The sequence below is a fragment of the Emys orbicularis genome, chromosome 1 (genome assembly GCF_028017835.1).
Source record: "Emys orbicularis isolate rEmyOrb1 chromosome 1, rEmyOrb1.hap1, whole genome shotgun sequence".
NCBI classification, from domain to species: domain Eukaryota; kingdom Metazoa; phylum Chordata; order Testudines; family Emydidae; genus Emys; species Emys orbicularis.
The window spans coordinates 231,093,806-231,119,805 of NC_088683.1; the positions used below are offsets into that span (position 1 = coordinate 231,093,806).

General features: G+C 43.1%; 2 protein-coding genes across 2 annotated transcripts in view; one reads left to right on the forward strand and one right to left on the reverse strand.

Moving 5' to 3' along the window:
- Window positions 1–7,689, reverse strand: part of MOSPD2 (motile sperm domain containing 2) — a 59,564-nt gene extending 51,875 nt beyond the window's left edge. Inside the window, exons 1-2 of the mRNA XM_065413520.1 lie at window positions 7,511–7,689; window positions 7,156–7,219 (exon numbers count right to left, since the gene is read on the reverse strand). Of these exons, the coding sequence (XP_065269592.1) occupies window positions 7,156–7,219; window positions 7,511–7,519 (73 nt within the window). The 5' untranslated portion in view covers window positions 7,520–7,689. The remainder of the gene's footprint in view (window positions 1–7,155; window positions 7,220–7,510) is intronic.
- Window positions 7,690–11,128: 3,439 nt separating this feature from the next.
- Window positions 11,129–26,000, forward strand: part of FANCB (FA complementation group B) — a 33,984-nt gene continuing 19,112 nt past the window's right edge. Inside the window, exons 1-5 of the mRNA XM_065422597.1 lie at window positions 11,129–11,179; window positions 11,577–11,666; window positions 16,372–17,402; window positions 19,356–19,508; window positions 20,064–20,156. Of these exons, the coding sequence (XP_065278669.1) occupies window positions 16,479–17,402; window positions 19,356–19,508; window positions 20,064–20,156 (1,170 nt within the window). The 5' untranslated portion in view covers window positions 11,129–11,179; window positions 11,577–11,666; window positions 16,372–16,478. The remainder of the gene's footprint in view (window positions 11,180–11,576; window positions 11,667–16,371; window positions 17,403–19,355; window positions 19,509–20,063; window positions 20,157–26,000) is intronic.

The following is a 26,000-nucleotide window of genomic DNA, read 5'->3' on the forward strand; positions in this document are numbered from 1 at the left end:
GTATGCAGGTGGCTCTGCGCAGCGCGGCACTGCCCCCATGGCTGCGATTCTAGGAGCTGCGATTCTGAGAGTTGCCCCCCCCAGCAGGGCCACCCGGAACACAGGGGCTTTAGGGGCTGCAGGGCCCTGCGCTAAGGGGGCCCCGGGGCCCTGGCCTGCAGCTCTAAAGCCCCTTTTGGAATGCGGCCCTGCGAGCACGGGCCGGAGGACTCAGGAGGAGCAGGGCCAGCCGCGCAGCCAGCGGCCGGAGAGAAGCGGCGCTTTGAAGGGGAAAGCGCCACTTCTCTCCGGCCGCTGGCTGCCCCTGCTCCTCCCGAGTCCTCCGGCCCGTGCTTGCAGGGCCGCATTCCGAAAGGGGCTTTAGACACAACAATCTGTCCCAGAGCAGCCAGCTCTGCCTGCCTGCCTATGGTTCTGTGATTCCCTCGGACTTCTCCCACAGCCTCCTCAGCTGCAGGGAGCAGCATCCTGAGTAGCTCTGTGAGCTCTCCCTGCTGAGGAATGTCAAAGCAGCACAGCAGTCCCTCCCCACCCCAACTCCCAGTCTGTGTTCCTAGAGCAGGGCAGAACAGGAGCATTTAACATTAATGATTTGCTCTTTGTTCCCTAAATGGAGCAGCACACTCACCTGTCAGATACTTCCTGGAGCTTTGAAAGGGGAGAGGTGCATGGCTGCAGGGCAGCACAGATCAAAACAGTGAGCAGAGTGGTCAGGACAGGCATTGTGGGATACTAGTGGAAGCCAGTTATGTCAACAAAACGAACAGTAGTGTCTACACTGTTGCTCTGTCACTTTAACTTTGCCACAAAAAGCTTTATGCCGCTCATTGAGGCGCTTTTGTTTTGCCGCAAAAAACAGCGTTGTAGTGTGTACACCTCCCCTATTTAGTCGGCAAAACCCAGCTTTTGCTGACAAAACTTTGCAGTGTAGACAAGGCCTTATTCTTTCATTATCTGCACAGATACAAATGTAAATATATCATTTCTCAGCTTGTTGAGTCAGAGCCTGGAAAAACATGTTTTTCAGAACCTAAACAGATGTGAACAGGCAAGCAACACATCTGCCCTTAAGGAGTGTTGGGCTGTTTTTTAAAAAAAACTAGTCACAGCACTAGCCTCTGTGAGCCCTTCCCATATATGTAAATCATGGTTCTCTCAGCACACAGAATTCAAAACATGGAGGGTCTGATCCTACTCATATTAAAGACAACTACAGATTTGCCATTGCCTTAAATGAGAACAGGAACAAACCTTACATTTGAAATGAGTTATGTGTACCAAGAGAACTACATATGGGAAAAATCTCAAAAACGAATGTTACAAAATTATATTTGAAAATGCACTGATGCCTAAGGAAAAACATGAATTGATAATTCAAATATAATTACATATATTTAATATGTTTTCTTCAATTCCCCTCTCTTATTACTAAAGACTTTGCATGGGAATGATTAAGCTATCATTAAAACAATTAGTATTATTCTTTCAGGATCACACTACTTACATGAGGAAAGGAACACTAACAGTAGCAACGTAAGGCCAGTTGTAGAAATTTCCTAAGCAGTGAAAACTATTAGCAAAGAAACAAACAAACAAAAAAAAAAAAAAAAAAAAAAAGGAGGAAAATGTAAGACTGATTGACAGAAGATATTGCTATTACCAGTCACTACTGGCAAATAATCTTGTTTTCATTGTTTCTGTCTCACCACCCCAACCACGTATGTCAACAGCTCTTTCAAAAAAGATTATTTTTTTCCCCCCACTGCATGGGCCAAACTGCACTGCCACAATCTTGCACATCAGTACTGCTCAGATAGCAGCCACTAATCCTTCAAGCTGAGCAAAAGGAACTTTTAAAAGCATATTTACAATATTCAAATACAGAGCATTTTGATACTAGAAAATATATTTTTGTTCATAGGCACAGGCTGTTTCCTTTAACTCAAACAGAGAAGACAGAAGAAACAACATTGATATATTTTTTTAAATGTAAGAAAAACTCAGATCATAGTGAACATGAAAACATTTACGTTTTCCAGATCAGATACCTCACATTTGCCTAATCTTCCTTCCAGACTGCTTCAAGGGACATGGACAAAGAGGCACTCTCATGCAAGTACCCTTCTTTTGGGACATGAGAGTGAAATTATCCTATATTTATATGAAGCCTTAAGTTTTGTATTGTTTCTCAAACTATATCTGATTATTAAACAGCTGGTTACTTTAACCACATCGATGAACCAGCCTTATAAAAACTTTGAAAAACTTCTCAAATGGTGAATTTGATTCCTAACTCCTACACTGCAAATTATCAACACAGCAGTATACTCTGTCTGATTATTCTTTAGATCTAAGATGGTTCCAAAACTATGTGATGAAGGGCTAGTCTACACTAGAAACACTACATCGGCGTGGCTTCACCGATGCAGCTGTGCCGTGGTAGCACGTCTGGTGAAGACACTCTATGCCGACGGGAGAGGGCTCTCCCATCAGCATAATGAATCCACCTCCGCAAGAGGTGGTAGTTATGTCGGTGGGAGCTCTACCGCCAACATAGCACTGTCCACATCGGCGCTTAGGTTGGTGTCACTTATATCGCTCAGAGGGGTGGCTTTTTCACACCCCAGAGCCATGTTAGTTATACCGAAGTAAGTGGTAGTATAGACCTGGCCTTAGTCTTTGTAGTTAGATATGCCAATTAATATAGATTACATTTCATATTCAAATTTCTTTAAAGGTGAGCAGACAAGGAATATATATTTTTAATTTACTCCTTTTTTTTATGGAATGTGAAAAAAGCTCGAATGTCAGCCAATATAGGTTAAAGTGTTTTCACTAAACTAATATTTCGAAGGCTCTCCAACTTTTCATATCATAACAAATAAACAACACAACAACAACAATATAACATCACATTACAACAATAGTAATCATGTTCGTGACACTGACACCTCAATTTTAGTCTGCTTTCTCTGCTGAGACAACACAGAAATCATGAATTCTGCATTATGGTATGGTACCTTTCTGTTGTGGGGCAAAAAACCTCTCCCCAGTATAATCAAAGACACTGACTTCCTTGTGTAAGAAAGAAGCAAACAGTGGAAGCTGCAGTTCTCTCATACTCAAATATGCTAAGAATTTAACAATATCACACAATGATACCTCTCCTAGCCCCTCTGTAAATGGGAAGTAGACCATTTTTTCCACTTTGTAACTATAATACTCCAGGCAAGTTTAGTGGACACTCTGAACACAGCAGCAGCCCACACCTCTCAAGCTACCTCCTGCAGTGCTGGTGCCCAAATTTAAGACAGGTTAACAGAACTGGATATCAAACAGTGTTTTCTTCCTTTACAACAGAGCAGTCCATGTTTGTTTCAGGTGTTCACCAGTGTATCTGACTCAGAGTTCCTCACATTTTCTCAGATAAGGGGAAGAGGAAAATTAAGTATAACATGTTCTATGTTCTTAACAGCTTGTCTGGTTCTGCTGCTGATTATTCCTCTCTGAAGCCAAAATCCTCATTTTTTCACACAGCAATTGATTACTGCATGAAGGATTATGATGCCACAAACAAAGAATTACAACCTTGGGGCAAATTAACTGAAGAAATCATAATCCTGCTTTCATGGGAAAAAATAGAACTAAAGAAAAAAACTCTAGAACATGACCAGAAAAGGGGCTTATGGAGAAGGTATTTCTATAGGAATTCCAAGTACTGTAGTATAACAGCTATTTGTATTCCAGTAGCAATGGTATAAGCTTCTTCTTCAAGCGTTTTAGCCAGCCCAACACAGCTTTTGTGGCTAATTGCCCATGGAAATTCCACAGACTTCTCTAGCTATGATCAGGGAGGCTGCTCCCTATTCCAAGAAGATACTGCTTCTCAACAGAGATTGTGTAAGGACAAAAGCAGCATTAGATAACCACCCACGACCATCCTGACATGGCTATGGTCTCGTGATAATATCACACTGATAAAGAGTAATCCTCCTTCCCCAATACTAATACGGGGGAAGGAATGGTTTCCTGTCTGAAAAGGACAATATTCAAGAGGCTTTATAATCCAAACAAGAACCCCAATGTCTCACAGTTCTGTTACGGAACTGTCAAGGTCATCTTTACTTATGTAGAGATTTCATATGGTATGGTAAGTTCCTTCTGCTCCATGGTATATATTATAATAATTCTATCAGCACTCAAGCAGTATATAATTTCTCTTTGACCAGAGAGAGGCAAAGACATTTTAGAATATGAGATGAGTGGAACAAAAAAATTTGCTATTAAAGCGACAATGATGTTTGTTATTTATTTTTAAACAGCTCCACAGCTAAAAAGAGAGAGGACTGAAACCTAGAAAGGAAGAAAGGTGTTATGATGAAATTTGGTTTTGTTTGAGTGAGCTAGAAAGCTTCGTAAATATTGCATGCTGTGCTCATATAGTACATTCTACGTCATGTGTTTTTTAAACAAATTCACAAAACTTGTAGCTAAGGAAGGCTGACTATGCACAGGTGCCTGGTTAAAACAGTTGTGCGGAGAAAAATATACTGAAGGTATATATACACAGAGGATTTACCAAATAAAATATAATCTATTAGTGAGAGCTGTTGGCTGAAAAGATATCATTAGAAATTAAAAAGTCCTGCTCTTTAATCATGTCTTTTCTTAAAATCTTAAATCCTGTCTTTTCATGACAAAGTTCAATTTTTCATTACAAGTTTTGCAGCTGCTTGGGCGACTTAAAAAGTGGCAAAATGTATTTCTTTTGTATAGTGGGAAACATATATCCACCCTCCCTAACCTCGAAACTCACTGAGCTCAATGACAGCACCCTCTCTCCCGTCCTCCCAAACTAGTAAAGAAAAATTCACCTTCAGGCAAAGCTTAAAATATTACAGCCCCAAAAGATGAAAGTTACAATCTTTCATAATTACTGAAAACAGGGAGTTTGAATGCTGGCCATTATACAAACTTAACCATAGCTGTCCCTTCCACTTCTACTGTAACAAAAAAAATCAAGATTAATGTGCCCCAAATTTAAATTTGAGTCCAATTATGCAGCATTCAAGGTTTTTGTTTGTTTGTTTTAAAAACAGAACTGCAGAGGAAGCACAATAAGCACTCACTATCAAGTCACAAGAATTCTTATTATGGCCCAAACCCCAAACACTTATTCACGTGTTTAACTTCAATAGGACTACTCATGGGTGTAAAGTTAAAGCAAATGTGCATTTGAAGGTTTGAGGCCTATATTAAAAGGGTAGAGTCCAGGGTGTACAACTAACACAATTTATTGCATATATACACTGAAGAAAAGAGATACTGGAATCACTTGTAGGTAGTTCTCTGAAAACTTCAGCTCAACGTGCAATAGCAGTCAAAAAGGCTAACAGAATGTTAGCAACTATTAGTGAAGGGATAGTAAAGAACACTGAAAATAGCATAATGCCACTATATAAATCCATGGTGTACCCATACCTTGAATACTTCTGGTTGCCCCATCTCAAAAAGGATAGAACGTAACCGGAACAGGTTCCAAGAAGGGCAACAAAGATGAAGGGTATGGAACAGCTTCCATAAAAGAAGAGACTACAAAGATTAGCGCTGTTCACCTTAGAGAAGATGCAACTAAAAAAGGATATGATAGAGGTCTACAAAATCAGGAATGGTGTAGAAAAAGTGAACAGAGAAATATTATTTACTCTTTCCCACAAAACAAAAACCAGCTGCCACCCAGTGAAATTAATAGGCAGCAGGTTTAATAGAAAGAAGGGGAAGTACTTTTTTGCACAATTAACTTCTAGAACTCATTGCTATGGAATGTTATGATGGTCAAAGTATAACTGGTTTAAAAAAAAAAAAGAACTAGATAAGTTCATGGAGGATAGATTCATCAATGGCTACTAGCTAAGATGGTTGAGAATGCAACCCCATGCTCGGGACAACCCTAAACCTCTACCAGAAGCCAGGGGGGAGTGGGAAGGGGAAGAAAGGTGGATCATTCCAACTGCCCTATTCTGTACACTAACCCTGTAGCTCTGGTTCTAGCCATTGTTGGAGACAGGATACTGGACTAGACAGACCATTGGTCTGACACAGTATCATAGTTCTTATGCTGCTGGGTTCTTCTATTCCTAAGAAGAAAGGGGAGAGATGTTATCTACACTGAATGCCAAATCATGTTTGAGATCATGTTAGAGCAGTGGTTCCCAACCCATGGACCGCTTGTGGCCCAGTCAGCACACAGCTGAGGCCCATGTGGCATCCTCAGGGACATACAGGTAGCATATATATTGTGTGGATGCACCAGCCCACACAACACAGAGAGCTGCATATGAAGCCCACAATGGTAAATAGGTTGAGAAGCACTGTGTTAGAGTATGTTTACATTGGCTGTGTTAGAAAATATAACTAGCATGTTTTCTAATACCACAATGCTAAACACTAAATGGAGTTGTTTGATGTTGTGTTAACTAATGTGCTGTCACCCTATGTATTTCCCCAGTGTAAGACATGGGGAAAATCAACACAGACACAGAGAGACCTCTTTAAGACCATCTATTGTGTCTGGTCTTACATTTAGAGCGTAAGCTCTTTGGGGGCAGGGACTGTCTTTTTATACAGTGTATAGCACAATGGGGTCTTGGTTCATGACTAGGGCTTTTAGGTCCTAGTGTAATATAAATAATAATAATAAAATATTAGGAGTCAAAGTGAATCAGCACTATGCCCATTTTATCCTTGGCCTCCTCTCTAACACTGCTAACTAGAAGCACACCAATTACAGTGATGATTTATGATGCAGTCACCTGGGTAGTAGAAAATGGAATAAACAGGAGCAACTCATTTCACAGAAACTACCAAGTGTGTACAGCATGAATGTGTGTTAGATCCCATGATCTGGGAAATGAAGGGCTCTGCATGTCAACTCACCTGAAGAAGGACAAGACATCAACTCACTTGGGTGCATGGGGAAAAGAGAATGGCAAAATGACACAAGCATTACAAAATAATGAAGGGTTGTGCAAACCACGTGATGTACAATCTACGCGAAGAAACACTTGTCTTAACACTACCCCAGCATTACAGCTGGGAATGGACAGCACATGAAACCCTAAAATAGATGGACATCACCACCAGCATGGTACCAACCTGGCACATATTCAGTCTCAAAGCGTCGTCTGGTTTCGCTAATTAAGGCAGCCTTGTCCTGCTGCTGAGAAACAAGAGGATAAACCCGGTATGAGACCCCCACACCCCTTTCCCAGGTATCCCCCTCTCCCCCAGTTCCCCCCACCCCACTCCTTTGTGTCCTCCAACCCACATGGTCTCCAGTGGTCCCCCTCCACTGTCCCCGACCCCATACTCTCCAACAGTCCCCCTCCCCAGTCCTTCGTGTCCCCACACCCCGCAAGTTGGACGCCCTCGTTTTCCCCGGGGTCAGCGGGCTCCGCAGCAGGGAGGGGGGAGGGGACAGAGACCGCCTCGCTCTCGCGCAGCTACTCACGCCGGCCATGGTCCCGCTGAGGTTCCCCGGTCCCCGCAGCAGCTGGTGACAAGGCAGCAGAGCGGAAGGGGAGGGGAGCGCGTGACGAAGAGAGCAGCGGGGGGGAAGCAAGGGAGCGCCGACTAACACCGCGCGCTTCCCGGAACTACCCCAACAGGTCAATCAGCCCGCTGCCGTCCGCCCCCATTACGCCCGCCTGAGAGACAGCCCCGCCCCGCACCTCCCAAAGCCCCGCCCAGCGCCTGCCCGTCATTTCTTGTCTGTCTCTCTCCCCCTCCCCCCCGCCAGCCTTTCCGGGAGAGTTTCCTTTCCCACAATGCTTTGCGTGGCGGGCCATTCGGAGACGGCCGGGAGCAGCTGAGCTGGGAGCTGTCCGCGCGCGCGGCGCACAGGGCGGGTAAGGCCGCGCACGGGTGGGGCAGGGCCCGAGCGCGGCCAGGTGCGGTCTGCGGCCCTTTGCCCTCAGCGCCACCGCGGCGGCGGGGCCGGGGCGCAGTTAGCGAAACTGCGGGGTCGGGAGGTTCGTGCCTGTGTAACGGCCCCTGCGCCTGGCACGGACCCCGCAGCGCCGGGCGCCTCTGGCTGCTGCCTAGGAACAGATAGCGAGCGCCTCGACCGCCCCCTTCCAGCCCCGTGTGTTCAGCCCAGTCCTCGCCTCGCCCGGCGGGGCTTGCCCCGAGCAACGCTCACTCCCTTGGGGGCACGTGTTGAGCTGCGAGGGGCTGGGGCAGGGCCGCCTCTCTGGGGTAGGCGGCTGGTTACTCTGCCTGGAAGTAAGGGATTGGCTGTGTAAAGAGCGATGACTTCAGGTGTGGGCTGAGCAGCCTGTAGGGAGGACCCCGCAGCGCAGCAAAATCCGTGGTTTAGGTTTGGGCTGAGTTTTACTTTTGGCATTTAATTTACATATCTCAGGAAAGGACTTTAGTAAAGTGTGTTGGGGGCGAGGGGCAGATTGGGAAAGGTGCTGCCCACTCTTATCTAGCTTGGGAATCGGACTCTCCTGACTTACAAGAACAGCGTTCATCTAGTTCAGGCGTAGGCAACCTATGGCACGGGTGCCAAAGGCAGCACACGAGCTGATTTTCAGTGGCACTCACACTGCCCGGGTCCTGGCCATCGGTCCAGGGGGCTCTGCATTTTAATTTATTTTTAAATGAAGCTTCTTAAACATTTTAAAAACCTTATTTACTTTACATACAACAATAGTGTTGCCAGCCCAAAAGGGCCCGAGGAGGCAGCAGCGGGGTTCGTTGCCCGGTGTGCGCCGCACTAATAGACACACCAGGTGTGGAGAAGTAAACCAAGTTTATTTGAGATCTCAAAGTGGTGCAGGGAGACAGGCACGTCTCAAATCAAGCACAGCACATACAAGCAAGTTTTCTCTTTTATATTCCAAGCTGTGTTCAGTAAGCCTTTTGTTCTGGTTTCTCCCTCATACCCCTCCCTACCCAATAGCAGTTACAGCAGGTACACATTGTGCATGTTAGAAAAGTTTCCCTTCGCCTGCTTATCTTTTGGCCTTGCAAGGCCTGTGCAGCAGTCTTCCCCCGTCTTATCACTACGTTTCTGTTAGTGTGAGCAAAACAGCAGCTGTCTGCTAGAAAAAAGCTGACCATTACATTTCTGCTTCAGCATGTAAGCAGTTAGCATAGAAGTAGGTGAAAGTTCACAAGATGGAGTCACTGTGGTTCACTTAGACCCAGAGCAAAGGAGTTTCATCGGCACTTATGGCCTTCCACTCCCCTGAGTTACCTGGTAGCTATGCCTAGTAACACCAACAATAGTTTCGTTATATATTATAGACTTATAGAAAGAGACCTTCTAAAAACGTTAAAATGTATTAGGGGCACACGAAACCTTAAATTGGAGTTAATAAATGAAGACTCGGCACACCACTTCTGAAAGGTTGCCGACCCCTGATCTAGTTGATAGCTGAACTATCAGACTGAATTAGAGAATCTAAGTGTTCTGCCCACATTCAAAGTTGTAAAATGTACACATCACCTGATAAGTCACTTGCAACTTGCATTTCTCACCACATTGATGGTGTGAGTTGCAACATCCAGTGGCAACCATTCAATTGGTAATTTCTGAATGTGGTCTGCTGCTATATTTGGGCTGGTTCAGCTTGGCTAGTCCAAGGATGGTTAGGTATGCAGAGAGCTACTTTTCTATCTAAAGTGTACAAGTTAGTAAAGTTTTTCTCTTTTGTGAATTATACATCCTTAATACATGTAGTTATAAGTAGCTTATTGATATCTTACATCTTGATCAAAAAGTATGACTGAATAGGAGAGCTGTTGGAATCCATGACAAAACAATGCCATAAATGGAAAACCTTGGACGATCTCCAGATTTTGGTGCTAGAAAAAATCCTATCTGCCCAGTGAACATCTGCTACTGTAAAAAGCACTTTGCTAAACAGAGCAGAAGAATGCAACTAGTATTGTAGCTTTAATGCGAATATACTGTAATATGCGGCAGCCAAGATTTTACATGTAGTTTAGAACACTCATTTTTGTAAGATTGTCTTATTAAGTACTTGGAGTAATGGGGGGATTCCTCACTGGATGGCTAGAACAATAGTTCCCTTCCTTTTGGATCATTCCTAGATAGAAATTTTATCAGAGGTGTTAACTTGCTTTTTAAATGAAAATACTATTTCTGCAAAGTTTGTTACTTGGAAAAACCTATGTTGGTGCAACCTTAAGGCTTATCTTGCAACTTGCTCTGCACAGACAGGTACCATTTCAGCACACGGGTGAACTAGGTGCAAGTTATGGGTCTTTAGATACACTGAATTTGAAAAATAGGAAATGGCACACACATACTACAGTGATGAGGATGTTATAAGAATCTGTATAAAATAGGAACCTCACTTTTGCAGACTGTTTATAAATCTTGGGTATTTAAGTGGTTTCCATTACTATAATATCTGACTGTCACAATTATTAATGTATTTATCTTCACAACACTGATGTGAAGTAGGGAATTACTACTATTCCTGTTTTACAGTTGGGGAACTAATGTACCGAGTGACTAAATGACTTGCCCATTCCTGTGGTAATGTTAACTTGTGTTCGTTGGATGGGTATAACTTTGTTTGTACAAGTTACTAGTAGATGTACTAACACAGGTTAACAAATTACTTGTAACATGGTCTTTTATAAATTGAATGTGGTCACTTTTGTTTTTGTGGGACTGTTAATGAAAAAAAATGTATCCGCGAAAACTTCAACTCAATTTTTACTATAAATGTTTTACAACAAATTTTAATCCATTTTTTTATCTATTATCTCTTTCTTTCTTATTATTATTGTGCAATTTGTGAATGGTAACTTGTAGCCAGGTTGTATTTCCAGGGTGGATTTGATTTAAATCAAATTGATTTAAATCACTAGTCAGGAAGACTCGATTTAATCATGGATTTGTACATAAAAGTGCATTCTTGTTGGTTGTTATAACCTTAATACATATTCTTCACAACTCAGAGATAGATGAAGGTTTCATTTTTAGAAGGTATGCACTACAGTGATTTATTTTGAAAACTTGTCTGATTAGTTTTACAGCTATATCAGAAAATGAATGATTGGTTATTTCATTTACCAAAGGTAATTGAAGCAGATATTTATGAAGTCCTTGGGAGGTGAACTATCTCCAATTCAACAGGTTAGTTGTTAATATTTGGAGGATTGTCTTGCCTTGCTGTATTAGAAGGAGATCATCACCAGACAGACATTTAAATCATTTTATTTAACTAAAACAACAACGTTATGTATTCTGGATTTTTTTTTTCAAAAGCAAACATATAATATTTTAACAAAAAAAGCATATGAATTTTTGAATTTAGTTAAACATTCAAGTATTTTAAAATCAGGTTTGTTTTTGTTAAAATTGTTTTTACTAAAATGGTTAAATGAAATATTTTTAAAAAATTTAAATCTACTATGTCAGCCAGATCAGCATGAGAAATACTGGCTTCTGTAGCTAACTCAGTCATCTTCACCTTCATGTTCCTGTTTGTTCATAATCTGGAAAAGAAAAACAAGTTTTCCTGCTTTTTCAGGTCCCAAACGATTTCTCAATTTGGAATGAATTAGTCCAAAGGAAGAAAATATTCTTTCTACACCGGCAGAAGAAGCTACTGCTGTTAAAAGTGAGATTATCACTTCAACAGTCTCTGAATCCAAGTGTTTAAGTTACTTCCACCAATTCACTAGTGTGACTTTCTTTAAACCACCATCAGTAAACATATATTTCTTGAATGGTTCACCTTTAGCTCTAAAGTTTATTATAGTTGGCGTTATGGAGGGATGATTGCTGGATGTCCATGTCATAGCCAACTCCTCTTCTTCAGCAGTTAAGGTTTGACCCTGGTACCGAGTATTGAGAATATTTGCAAGAAAATGAGCTGGAGATAGTGCTTGTCCCATTTGTTTTTTTAATGCTTGTAATTTAACTCTGTCAATGCATATTTCTCTTTTTAAGATCTCACTCAGTTCCTTCCAAATTTCAACAGCGTCAGCAATAAAACAACTATTTCCCTGCATTTTGTTCAAGGCTACAGAAATAGGCTTCAGGGTACTCAGCATGTGTTCAACATTTCTCTTAAGCCCAATGCTGAGAACTTTAGCTCTGACAGTGCCATCTATTTTTTCACAATTTTATTCACAAACTCATCAGATTAGGCCGGTTCTTGATATAGTGCTCAAAATAGTCCACTACTGAGTTCCATCGCATGTCTTGTTGGGAGAGTTAGCTTGGTTCATCCCACTTTTTTCAGAGCAGCTGCTGCAAAGTGGTTGTTACGGAAGTATTTTGCAATTTCAACAACATTAGCCTTTATTTCTGGAACACTGATGTCTTTGGCTAGGAGGTGCATCAAATGAGTACTGCAACCATATTATGTTAGCTTGGGACTCTCCTCTAAATTTCTTCTCATCTTGGATACATTTGCAGCATTGTCTGTGACCAAGCTGCATACTAGACATTTGAATTTTTTTGTCACCGTTTGTTACAGCTTTTACTGCTACTTGTAAGTATTCTGCTGTGTGTGCATTTCCTGATGTATCAATTGTTTCTGTAAGGAAGACATTCCCTTCTTCTGTTGTCTCACAAGTACATACAACAAGATCATTGTGGACATTGCTCCACTCATCGAGACTCAGGTTAACAATTTCACCCTCTAGACCTTTTGCACACTGCTCAATTTCTCTTTCATACACTTTATCCAGCAATTTTGCCTGCGGCATCTACTCTGTTGGGTGGACTGTATCCTGGTCTTAGTGACTGAACCATGTTAATGAAGTGTGGGTTCTCAATCATACAGAAAGGAGAGATTGTTGCATAAACAAACTGGGCAATTTTTTCATCAGTTACCTCTTTTTTTTAATCTGCTGGTTCTTATCACAAACTTATCTATAAAAAAAACAGGCTTTCTTGTGGCACCTTAGGCTAGGTCTACACTGCAGCGGGGGTCCGACCTAAGATACGCAACTTCAGCTATGTGAATACCGTAGCTGAAGTTGCGTATTTTAGGTCGGCTTACCTAGCGGTGAGGACGCGGGAAAGTCGACCGCTGCCGCGCTGCCGCCGACTCCGCTGCCGCCTCCTGCCGAGGTGGATTTCCGGAGTCGACGGCAGAGCGATCAGGGATCGATTTTATCGCGTCTTCACTAGACGCGGTAAGTCGATCCCCGATAAACCGATTGCTACCCGCCGGATCGGCGGGTAGTGAAGACAAAGCCTAAGAGACGAACAAATTTATCTGAGCATAAGCTTTCGTGGGCTATAGCCCACTTCTTCGGATGCATAGAATGGAACATATATTGAGGAGATATATACACAATACAGAGAGCATGAAAAGGTGGGAGTTGTCTTACCATCTCTGAGAGGCCAATTAAGTAAGAGAAAAAAACTTTTGAAGTGATAATCAAGATAGCCCAGTACAGACAGTTTGATAAGAAGTGTGAGAATACTTACAAGGGGAGATGGATTCAATGTTTGTAATGGCTCAGCCATTCCCAGTTCCTATTCAAGCCTAAGCTGATTGTATCTAGTTTGCATATCAATTCCAGCTCAGCAGTTTCTCGCTGGAGTCTGTTTTTGAAGCTTTTCTGTTGCAAAATTGCCACCCGCAGGTCTGTCATTGAATGACCAGACAGGTTAAAGTGTTCTCCTACTGGTTTTTGAGTGTTATGATTCCTGATGTCAGATTTGTGTCCATTAATTCTTTTGCGTAGAGACTGTCCGGTTTGGCCAATGTACATGGCAGAGGGGCATTGCTGGCACATGATGGCATATATCACATTGGTAGATGTGCAGGTGAACGAGCTCCTGATGGTATGGCTGATGTGATTAGGTCCTATGATGATGTCACTTGAATAGATATGTGGACAGAGTTGGCATCGGGCTTTGTTGCAAGGATAGGTTCCTGGGTCAGTGTTTTTGTTCAGTGATGTGTGGTTGCTGGTGAGTATTTGCTTCAGGTTGGGGGGTTGTCTGTAAGCGAAGACAGGTCTGTATCCCAAGATCTGTGAGAGTGAGGGATCAACTTTCGGGATAGGTTGTAGATCTTTGATGATGTGCTGGAGAGGTTTTAGTTGGGGCTGAAGGTGACAGCTAGTGGTGTTCTGTTATTTTCTTTGTTGGGCCTGTCTTGTAGGAGGTGACTTCTGGGTACTCGTCTGGCTCTGTCAATCTGTTTTTTCACTTCAGCAGGTGGGTATTGTAATTTTAAGAATGCTTGATAGAGATCTTGTAGGTGCTTGTCTCTGTCTGAGGGATTGGAGCAAATGCGGTTGTATCTTAGAGCTTGGCTGTAGACAATGGATCGTGTGGTGTGTCCTGGATGGAAGCTGGAGGCATGTAGGTAAGTATAGCGGTCATTAGGTTTCCGGTATAGGGTGGTATTTATGTGACCATCGCTTATTAGCACAGTAATGTCCAGGAAATGGACCACTTGTGTGGATTGATCTAGGCTGAGGTTGATGATGGGATGGAAATTATTGAAATCATGGTGGAATTCCTCAAGGGCTTCTTTTCCATGGGTCCAGATGATGCTCAAAGAAACTGCGAAACCACCTGATCAGCATCCCGTGTCCCAGGGGTGCTGCCCGTGCTCCTCCCCACACAGCCCGGGAGAAACGAGCCTGATCTCGAGCCTGTTCTTCTCTTCGGAGAGGCTCCTTGTTCTGCCTCCGCAGAGCGAACTCCGAAGAGAAGAACAGGCTCGAGATCAGGCTCGTCTACTTTAAAAGCTCCTAACTGTCTCCAACTGCTGATCAGTTTTCCTTAAACCTGGTTCGCTTTTTAAGCTTCAATAAGAACTAATACGCCAAGTTTGAGGCGTCTTGCTTTGGATGTGTTTGTTATCCAAAAAAAAAACTTCTGAATGGAACTTATGGGGAAAATGTGTTGGTTTTTTCTCAGAAAAGCTCAACTAACTTGGCCCAGATTTGGATGAAAAAAATCACTTTCAAACTACATCAGTTGAAATGAGAAATATTACATGAAAAGCAATTTTGTTTGAGAAGCTTTTGAGCAGATTAATTATAGGGCTTAGTATGGAAGTAATTTAGTATTATTAAAATGGTTGCTACATATTTTAAAACATATATTTTTCACAATGTGTAGTATTGATTTTTTTTTAAATGCAGCTAAGAATTCAATTTACTTTCCCAATATCTGCTTGTTTCCTTGCTAAAAATAAACTAGATATAAATCAAGCTGTTTTCAGTTGCTATTGATTTGTGGGACCAGCTAATGGAAATTAACCTTTGTTCTTCTCAGGAGCTTGCTAAGAATATGTAGTTGGGATATAAATTGTGACCTGTCACCTGGCTTAGGTTGCCTCCATTCTTTACATTTTGTCTAGAAAAGGTTTTCCAGGCAACAATGATAATTGTATTCTTATTCTGAAAATAAAGTCTTTTAAAAAGACCTTTTAGTGTAACTGTGCTCAAGAGTCCATTAATGACTATTAGTCAGGATGGGTAAGGAATGGTGTCCCTAGCCTCTGTTTGTCAGATGGTGGAGATGGATGGCAGGAGAGAGGTCACTTGATCATTACCTGTTAGGTTCACTCCCTCTAGAGCACCTGGCATTGGCCTCTGTCGATAGACAGGATACTGGGCTGGATGGACCTTTGGTCTGACTGAGTATGGCCATTCTTATGTAATAAATTCTTTAAATGTAAATAGAATTATGCCTGAGTAAATAGTTTGGGAGTTCTTGGAGTTGCAATTTCCTGATCTGTTTAATTTCTTCCTAGAGCTATCTTCTTGAATTTTCATGATTCCATACGTGTGAAACAACTTAATAGAATTTTGTTATCAAATAGCTTAAATGAAATAAATTATTTTATGTTGTAGAATTGTTGGCAGCCAGTAAATTAATAATTTTGGTAAATAACAATGTCAAAAACTAACTAAAATATATTTTGTCATATTAAGAGTAAAAATATTAAATCTCTACCACAAAATGTTACTGATTATCTATATTTGATTAAAAAGTTGCTAAGTTTGATTCTAGTCCTGCATTTGTAACTGTGGCAAACATCACATTAAGGTCAGAACTTTATAGTAGGGACCATATGATTGGTTTGTAACCAGTAACCAATAGCTCAGTGGTTTGAGCCTTGGCCTGCTAAACCCAGGGTTGTGAGTTCAATCCTTGAGGGGGCCATTTAGGGATCTGGGGCAAAAATCTGTCTGGGGATTGGTCCTGCTTTGAGCAGGGGGTTAGACTAGATGACCTCCTGAGGTCCCTTCCAACCCTGATATTCTATGATTCCATATGCAATCCTTGTGACTTATACTCAATTAATCTAAAAAGCTTTTATTTCTTTTTTACTTTTGTAGATTGAAAAAGATCGGTTGGATTACAAATTTTGTTCAACAGAAAAATTATCCACTACATGAATACTGGACGTCTCTCCATTTTTCATTAGGAATAACCATAAAGGGAAATGCTATCAGATGAACAAGAAAACATCTTATCTTACAATGGAGAAGTCCTCATTTTTCAGCTGTCAAAAGCAAAATGTGCGGCTGAAAAAACAACAAGATTACATGTCAACAGAATGGCATATGACAGTGGCACTAAGCTGTTTGTTCAAAAATCCTCAGGACTGTTCAGCATGCATGGTGGGAGCTTGAATATTGAAATTGTTCGTTGCAGCTGTACAGCAGACTTCAGAACAGGAATTAATCTCCCCTGTATTTTGATGAGAAAGAAAAAAAATAATAGTGTTTTCAAATACTTTTTATTGTTGCTTCACAGCTCCAACAAATTTGAACAGTGCTTAAATTTTAAATTGGACTATGAATTGAAAAATGATATAAGGTTGCTTAATGGTCCAACAGTATTATGGAGACATGCCAAAAAACTCTTTTATGTCTCTACCAAAACTTGCACAGTGCTAAGTGCTTCTGTTCAGTTTTCTTCCATTGAATGGGCGGATGAGATTGAGAATGAAGGCATCGTAGTATTAGGGACGAGAACTGCTTGTTTGCCAGAAGAAAAAGATGGGCAAACACTTTCGTTATCAGATGGAGCCATCTGGGGTAGTGAGTTTGTTGTATATGCAATTGAAAATCAGAAAATATTAACTGGCACCTGTTTTCTGCCTCATGCCTATAGCAGCGTGATATCTTGTGTGCATGTCTGCAGGACTGCGATATCAAGAAGCCAATTCAGAACATCAGTTGTTGCCATCACCCACAAAAAACAGTTGATTTGGTTCCAAGATGGTCTTCCTAAAGGTATCTGCCAGCTTCCATATGAGGAGCCCTGTTCAATACAAGTAGCGACAACAAGCAGAAATGACGTGCTGTATGTTGTGTCATTTGCTTCTGGAAATGTCTGTGCTGTGCAGAGAGACAGCTTTCAGGTATTGTGGTCTTATATAGCTAGAAACAATGGAAGTTTTTAAGGGTTCTATTTCCTCTCCCCATCTACATTTGTAAGTCAGGTTCCCACAAGAGAGAGGTTAGTGTTCACCCTCTGCTCCTCCTTATGTTGTTTCCATTAAAATGACCTAAATACAGTAGGGTACATCTTTCCTAGTGTTGCTCTGTGATTTGTCTAAAAAAAACAAGTAAATGATTCAGTTGCTTAATTAAAAAATTGAGACTTGGCCAGTGTCCCTATTCCTATTTCAAAAGTTGTTTAGAATAAGAATTGCCCATATAGCAAGACTCTGTTATGAATGTTTTTACATAATCCATTTTAGAGAACTGAACTGAATTGATATTGACCCCAAATTTAAATTTGCTGCTTGAATTTTACTAACTTTCCCTGACATTTTGGCAACAAAGAAATGCAGCAGGTGAAGCCCATGGATGTTTTTTGGCTTTAGTTTTCCTAAATTCATGAGGCAGTGTGAATTATTAGTGTGTTCTTGATATGCTGCCAAAGCTCTGCATAATTTTGCTTTATTTGGAAACTCTTAGTTTGCCTTAAAAGTGCACAAAATACCCTTTTTGTTCAGTTTTCTGCATTTAATGGACCTAATTGACATAAACATTTAATTTGATATTTTTGTTTGTAATTTGAGCTTTGAGAGGGAATATGGAGGGCTCTAAATGCCTGAAGTTACTATCTCCTTAACTGTTCTGTGAATAAGCTAGTTTTCCATACATGGTGCAGAATTTAGCTCTACAACTATCTTAATATTGGTGGGAATCACATGACTAAATCACAGGTCTCAATAAATTCTGAAAATTCTTATTGTAAATTGTATTTAAGACTAAACACTCAAAAGTTGCAGTATTTGAAAGACGTTATCTGGAAAAGTGGACTTTTCTTTTAAAGACATTATATGCACTTTACAGATGGGGAAAATTGAGACAGAGAAGATAACTAATTTGTCCAGGGTGACACAGCTAGTCAATGATAGAGCTAGGAACAGAATTTCAGACTTTAGCTCACAGTACCATGGTCCAGCCCCTAGACCAGACGTGAACAAACTACGGCCCGCGGGCCTGTCCTACCCGGCCCCTGAGCTCCCGGCCAGGGATCCTAGTCCCCGTCCCGTCCCCCACAGCCACGCTGCCGCGCGGGCAGCATTCTGGCCTGCCACTCCCGCTGGGCAGCATGGGGAGCGCAGCTGGCTCTGGCCGGGTGTCGCGGCTGCGAGCTCCTGCTGCTGGTAAGGGGGCAGGGAGCGGGGGATCCTGGGGGGCAGACAGGGAGGAGGGGGTGGTCAGGGGATGGGGAACAGGGAGGGTTGGGAGTGGGAGTCCCAGGGGGCCTGTCAGGGGGCGGGAATGTGGATAGGGGTTGGGAGGGCAGTTAGGGGACAGGGAGCAGGGGGTGTTGGATAAGGGGTTGGGATCCCGGGGGGCAGTTAGGGGCGGGGGATCCTGGGAGGGGCTGGTTAGGGGATGAGGAGCAGAGGGCAGTTGTATAGGGGGTGGGAGTCCGGGGGGGGGGGGGGGTGTGGATAGGAGTCAGGGGACAGAGAACAGGGGGGTTAGGTGGGGGTCTCGGGAGGGGGCGGTCAGTGGACAAGGAGCGGGGGGGTTGATGGTTTGGGGATTCTGAGGGGGGCAGGAAGTGGGAGGGGCGGATAGGGGGTGGGGGCCAGGTTGTTTGAGGAGGCACAGCCTTCCTTACCCGGTCCTCCATACAGTTGCGCAACCCTGATGTGGCCCTCGGGCCAAAAAGTTTGCCCACCCCTGCCCTAGACTAAAAGTACCTGCTTGTGCAAATATAGTAATTGCTCTCTTATGTGCTCTTTTAAAAAGTGAATAATTGTAGGCAAACTGTAACAAAATTGAATCTCAAATACAGATGTCTTAGAAAAAGGTGTATACATTTTTAATATTGCATTTAACTGCAGGTTGCTTCCAGATGGCAAGAAGTGACGTCTGTTCTGGTAGATGACTTTATTGGCACTGGGACTGAACAAATTTTATTGCTTTTTAAGAATGAATCCAATACAGATAGTTTAAGTACATTCATTATAACGGATTTGGGAGAGGTCAGCTATGAAGTAAGTTCAGTTTACCTTTTCTTACCCATTCAGTACATGCTAATGAAATTTCATTAACAGAACCTCAATATATTAATAGAAATATTTCTGCAAAGTGAAGCTGTACATATGCTGTCAAATCCCCTTAAATTTGAATTTGAATACAATGCCTTATGATTTTAATAGTGAGGTTATAACAAACAAGAATCAATTGAAATAACTGTCTGACTTGACGTGACAGTCAATAATAGAAGATCTTTGGGGAAATTAAAATAATGCTGCCGAAGAGGCTTCATGTTGATACTTCATAGAGCAACACTTGCTACACTGTTTATTTTCTGGTCAACCAAAGACACTTAATTAAGAGCCTGGCGCTTGTTAATTAACCTCTCATAAATTGGTCTTTGCAATATTTACCATTAACCTCTAATTTCATTTGGTAGATAAGATTTTTTTTTTATTGCACATTATGGTCCTTGTGGCTTTGTAATTTCTCATCATAGGTTCTTCTATAATTGTATGTCAATAAGCTGCACCTTGCTTTCAGCTGGTAGACTAATGTTTTGTTTTCTTTAGAGCAACATCAGTTGTAAAGAGGATTTTCCTCCTACGGAAGAACTACAAGAGAATGGTTTTCTTACCATCCAAGCTCTCGAAGCAAGGTTACAGGTTTGCATTCTGTAGTGCTCTCTGTATTTCCTAATATGTAAATTGCTGTTTCTTGTTGTTGTTTTTTTTTTAAATTAGAAGTCAAATTCTACTGAGGAAAATAGAAAGGAGCATAAACTCTGGCATGTCAAGGGTAAAAGTGCAATTAGGCAGGCCAAAAAAAAATTTGGAGAGCAAATAGCAAAACACACACACACACCAACAACAACAACGCCAACAACAACAAATTTAAGTGCATCAGAAACAGCAACCTGCCAAACAATCAATTGGGCTACTAGACAATCAAGATGTTAATTGAGTACTCAAGGAAGACACGGTCATTGCGGAGACGCTAAATGAATTTTTTGCATCAATATTCACTGCAGAGGATGTGAAGGAGATTCCCATACACGAGCCATTCTTTTTATGTGACAAATCTGAGGAACCATCCCAGACTAGAGGCGGTCAATAGAGGTGGTTTTGGAACAAATTGATAAATGGTAATAAGTCACAGTATTAGATAGTATTCATCCAAGAATTTCAAAGGAACTCAAATATGAAATGGCAGAACTACTAATATGGTATGTAATCGATTGCTTAAATCAGCCTCTGTCTCAGATGACTGGAGGATAACTAAAGTAATTCCATTTTTTTTAAAAAAGGCTCCAGAGCCGATCCTGTCAATTATAGACTGGCAAGCCTAACTTCAGTACCAGGTAAATTGGTTGAAATTATAGTAAAGAATAGAATTATCAGACACATAGATGAACACAATATGTTGGGGAAGAGTCAACATGTCTTTTGTAAACAGAAATCATGCCTCGTCAATCTATTAGAATTCTTTGAAGGTGTCGTCAAGCCTGTGGACAAGGACGATCTGGTTGATATAGTGTACTTAGTCTTTCAGAAAGTCCTTGATGAGGTTCCTCACCAAAAGCTCTTAAGCAAAATAGGCAGTCGTGAGATAAGAGGGAAGGTCCTCTCATGGATCAGTAACTGGTTAAAAGATAGGAAACAAAGGGTAGGAATAAATGGTCAGTGTTCACAATAGAGAGAGGTAAATGGTGAAGTCCCCCAAGAATCTGTACTTGGACCTGTGCTATTTAACATATTCTAAATGATCTGGAAAAAAGGGTGGACAGTGAGGTGGCAAAGTTTTGCAGACAATACAAAATTACTCAAGATAGTTAAGTCGAAAGCTGACTGTGAAGAGTTACAAAGGGATCGCACAAGACTGGGTGACAAAATTGCCGATGAAATTCAGTGTTGATAGGTGAAAACCATACAGAATGATAACCTCTAAATTAGCCTTTACCACTCACAGAAGAGATCTTGGAGTCATCGTGTGTAAGTCTCTGAAATCATCTGCTCAATGTGCAGCAGCAGTCAAAAAAGCTAACAGTTTTAGGAACTGCTAGGAAAGGGGTAGATAATGAAACAGTAAATATCATAATGCCACTTTGTAGATCCATGGTATGCCCCCATCTTGAGTACTGCATGCAGTTCTGCTCACCCCATTTCAAAAAAGATATATTAGAATTGGAAGAAGTACAGAGAAGGGCAACAAAAATGATTAGGGGTATGGCACAGTTTCTGTACGAGGAGAGATTAAAAAGATGAGGACGGTTCAGTTTAGAAAAGAGATGACTAAGGGGGGATATGAAAGAGGTCTATAAAACCATGAATGCTGTGGAGAAAGTAAATAAGAAAGTGTTATTTACTCCTTCTCATAACACAAGAACGAGGGGTCACCCAATGAAATTAATGGGCAGCAGGTTTAAAACAAACAAAAGGAAGTATTTTTTCACACAACACCCAGTCAGCATACCCCTTGCCAGGGGATGTTGTAAAGGCCGAAAGAATAACTGGGCTCAAAAAAGAATGAGATGAGTTCATGTAGAGTAGGTCCATCAATGGCTATTAGCCAAGCTGGTCAGGGATGCAACCCCAAGCTCTTGGTATGCCAAAGTCTCTGATTGCAAGAAGTTGGGACTAGATGACCAGGGATGAATCACTAAGCATTTGGCATTAGCCACTGTCAGAAGACAGGATACTGGGCTAGATGGACTGTTGGTCTGACCCCGGTATGACCATTCTTACGTTGTATACCTGTTGTAGAACGTAAGATAAATTTATGCCAAAAAAGGCAGAAAATAATTTCTGCTGTTAATTGTATCATATAGTATGGCGCAGGGAGAAATAAATATGAAATATTCTGGTTTTGCATCAGTGGTGGTCCATATTTCATTACTCTGTTAGCCAAGTAATCTTCGTTGTCTTTCCTCACATACCTTACTACAGGTTGGATGTGTGTACCTGAGAGCAGAACTTGAGCCTACTAAATTGCAAATGTTCTTGCATCAGAAACAAAACCAGTGGTGTGGAAATATATAAAATTTCTGTGCAATGGGGAAAAAATCACAAATGTTTTCAGAGAATTTACTTGTTTCCAACTTAAATCCAGAAAATAAAGGGATTTGGGGGTAATGTTGAAACTACTCTATCAAAATACCTAAAACCATCACAATGGCCATTATATACACACTGTGTTTAAATACCAACTTAATATTTGAATGGTTACTCTTGTTGCTTGAGATTGTCTTCTGGCAGGGCAGTCGTAGGCCTTGGCTACGCTTGCGAGTTACAGCGCTGTAAAGGCTCCCCCAGCGCTGTAACTCACTCCCCGTCCACACTGGCAAGGCATTTGCAGCGCTGTATCTCCGTGATTGCAGCGCTGCATGTACTCCACCTCTCCGAGAGGAATAGCGAGTATTGCGCTGCGGTGCCAGTGTGGCCGCCCAATGCGCTGTGAATGGCCTCCAGACTTATTCGGCAGTATCCCACAATGCCTGTTCTAGCCACTCTGGTCATGAGTTCAAACTCTACTGCCCTGGCCTCAGGTAACCAACCATGTGACCGACCCTTTACATTCCCCGGGAATTTTAAAAATCCCCTTCCTGTTTGCTCAGCCCGGCGTGGCATGGAGTGCTATCAGCGAATCTTTCCAGGTGACCATGCCGCCACACGCCAAGCGAGCCCCAGCATGGAGCAATGGCGAGTTGCTGGACCTCATCAGTGTTTGGGGGGAGGAAGCTACACAGTCCCAGCTGCGCTCCAGCCGTAGGAATTACGATACCTTCGGGAAGGTATCAAAGGACATGATGGAAAGGGGCCATGACCGGGACGCCCTGCAGTGCAGGATTAAAGTGAAGGAGCTGCGGAGTGCCTACCGCAAAGCCTGCGACGCAAACGGCCGCTCGGGTGCTCCCCCCGCGACCTGCTGATTCTACAAAGAGCTGGATGCAATACTTGGGGTTAACCCCACCTCCACTCCAAGCACCACCATGGACACTTCAGAGCTGGTGGGGGGGGGGAGGAGGAGGAAAACGGGAGTGATGGTGGTGGGCCGGATGGAGACACCCCGGAATCCCTGGAGCCATGCAGCCAGGAGCTCTTCTCAAGCCAGGAGGAAGGTAGCCAGTCGCAGCGGCCAGTACTTGGTGGAGGACAAAGAGAAGAGCAGGTTCCCGGTAAGCGGTTTTTTTTTTCGGGAAGGAATTTTTTCGGTGCGGGCTCTTTGGGAGAGGAGGGTTAGGCATGCATTCCTAGATGCGGAATAGTGCATTGATGTGGTTTATCACATCGCGGTAATCGGCCTCGGTAATCTCCTCGAATGTCTCATCCAGAACGTGTGCAATGCTCTTGCGCAGGTTTATCGGGAGAGCCACCGTGGTCCTTGTCCCAGCCAGGCTAATGTGTCCTCGCCACTGTGCCGCGAGGGGCGGGGGGACCATTGCTGCACACAGGCAAGCTGCATATGGGCCAGGGCGGAAGCCGCATTGAGGTAGAAGACCCTCCCTTGCTTCCCAGGTCACCCTCAGCAGCGAGATATCGTCCAGGACGAACTCCTGTGGAAAATGTTGGGACAGTGTTCAGTGTAGGTGCCCCCTGAAGCTGTTGGCTCTCCCCAAGGCACAGAAACCCAGAGAACAGTGCAGCCCTGAAACAATCAGTCCCCCTTACTCACCATTTTGAGGCTCCCATGGGATATGAGTGCTCTGTTTCGGATGGGAAAATTATGCTATTGTGTAGACCCTGTGTGTTTTCTACTCCTTAAGTGCGGGGGGAATCATTACTCTGTCTGGTATAAACGATGCTGCCTCTGTTAAATGTTGCATTTTGCCTATACAGCTGCATCAACCTTGAGACCTCAGCCATCCCTCTTATCGCCTGCTCAGAGACTGCAAAGACTCGGGAAGAGACCGCGAAAAAGCAAAGAAGACATGCTGCAAGAAGTGATGCGGCAATCTATTAAAGAGAATGAGAGAGCACAGAACTGGAGGGAGAGAGAAAGCAGGATCCGCCAGGAAAACGCAGCGCACCGGCAGCAAAGCACTGCGCACCGGCAGCAAAGCACTGATAGGCTCATAAGCATCCTGGAGCGCCAAACAGATGCTATCCAGGAGCTGGTAGCCATGCAGAAAGAGGAGCAGTACCGCAAACGCCACCCCCCCTACAGTCCTTGTCCCAAAACTCTTTCCGTTGTGCCCCACTGTCACCTCCAACCTACTTTCCCCAACTTCCATGTTCTTCACGCCACTCGCTGCCTCCAACACCAGTATCTTCACCACCCAGCCCTGAAAACCACGACCCTTACCCTCTGCACTCAACCCCCATCACCATGCAGTATAGCTGTCCTGAAGTGCAGTACTCACTGCACAGCACACCAGACAGGACATACGCGAATCTGTGATTGTACCGTTCCCCACTCCACCCCCTTGTTTCTTGTCAATAAATAAAAAAATTTTCTTTTCAATAAATGGATTCTTTGGCTTTGAAAACATTCTTTATTATTGCATAAAGTAAAAGACTCCTTAGCCCAGGAAATAAACAGGCACTGCAAGTCTGCTTGTCTGCTTAGCAGACACTGATTCCTAAAGCTTGGAACTACTGCACTTCACTCCCGTGCAGGGCACCAGATAGCACACTGGTTTTCAGCCTCAAATTGCTCCCTCAAGGCATCCCTAATCCTTGCAGCCCCGCGCTGTGCCCCTGTAATAGCCCTGCTCTCTGGCTGTGCAAATTCAGCCTCCAGGTGTTGAACCTCGGAGGTCCATGCCTGAGTGAAGCTTTCACCCTTCCCTTCACAAATATTATGGAGGGCACAGCACGTGGATATAACCGCGGGGATGCTGTTTTTGGCCAAGTCCAGCTTTCCATACAGAGATCGCCAGCGGGCCTTTAAACGGCCAAAGGCACACTCCACAGTCATTCGGCACCGGCTCAGCCTGTAGTTGAACCGTTCCTTGCTGCTATCAAGGCTCCCTGTGTAGGGTTTCATGAGCCACGGCATTAACGGGTAAGCGGGATCTCCAAGGATCACAATGGGCATTTCAACTTCCCTTACCCGTGATCTTCCGCTCTGGGAAAAAAGTCCCGGCCTGCATCTTCCTGAACAGCCAAGTGTTCCAAAAGATGCGTGCGTCATGCACCTTTCCGGGCCAGCCTGTGTTAATGTCAATGAAACGCCCATGGTGATCCACAAGCGCCTGGAGAACCATAGAGAAATACCCCTTCCGATTAACGTATTCGGATCCTAGGTGGGGTGGTGCCAGAATAGGAATGTGCGTCCCATCTATCGCCCCTCCACAGTTAGGGAACCCCATTTGTGCAAAGCCATCCACTGTTTCCTGCACGTTACCCAAAGTCACGATCCTTCTGAGTAGGATGCGATTAATGGCCTTGCAAACTTGCATCAACACGATTCCAACGGTCGACTTTCCCACTCCAAACCGGTTTGCGACTGACCGGTAGCTGTCTGGAGTTGCCAGCTTCCAGATTGCAATAGCCACCCGCTTCTCCACT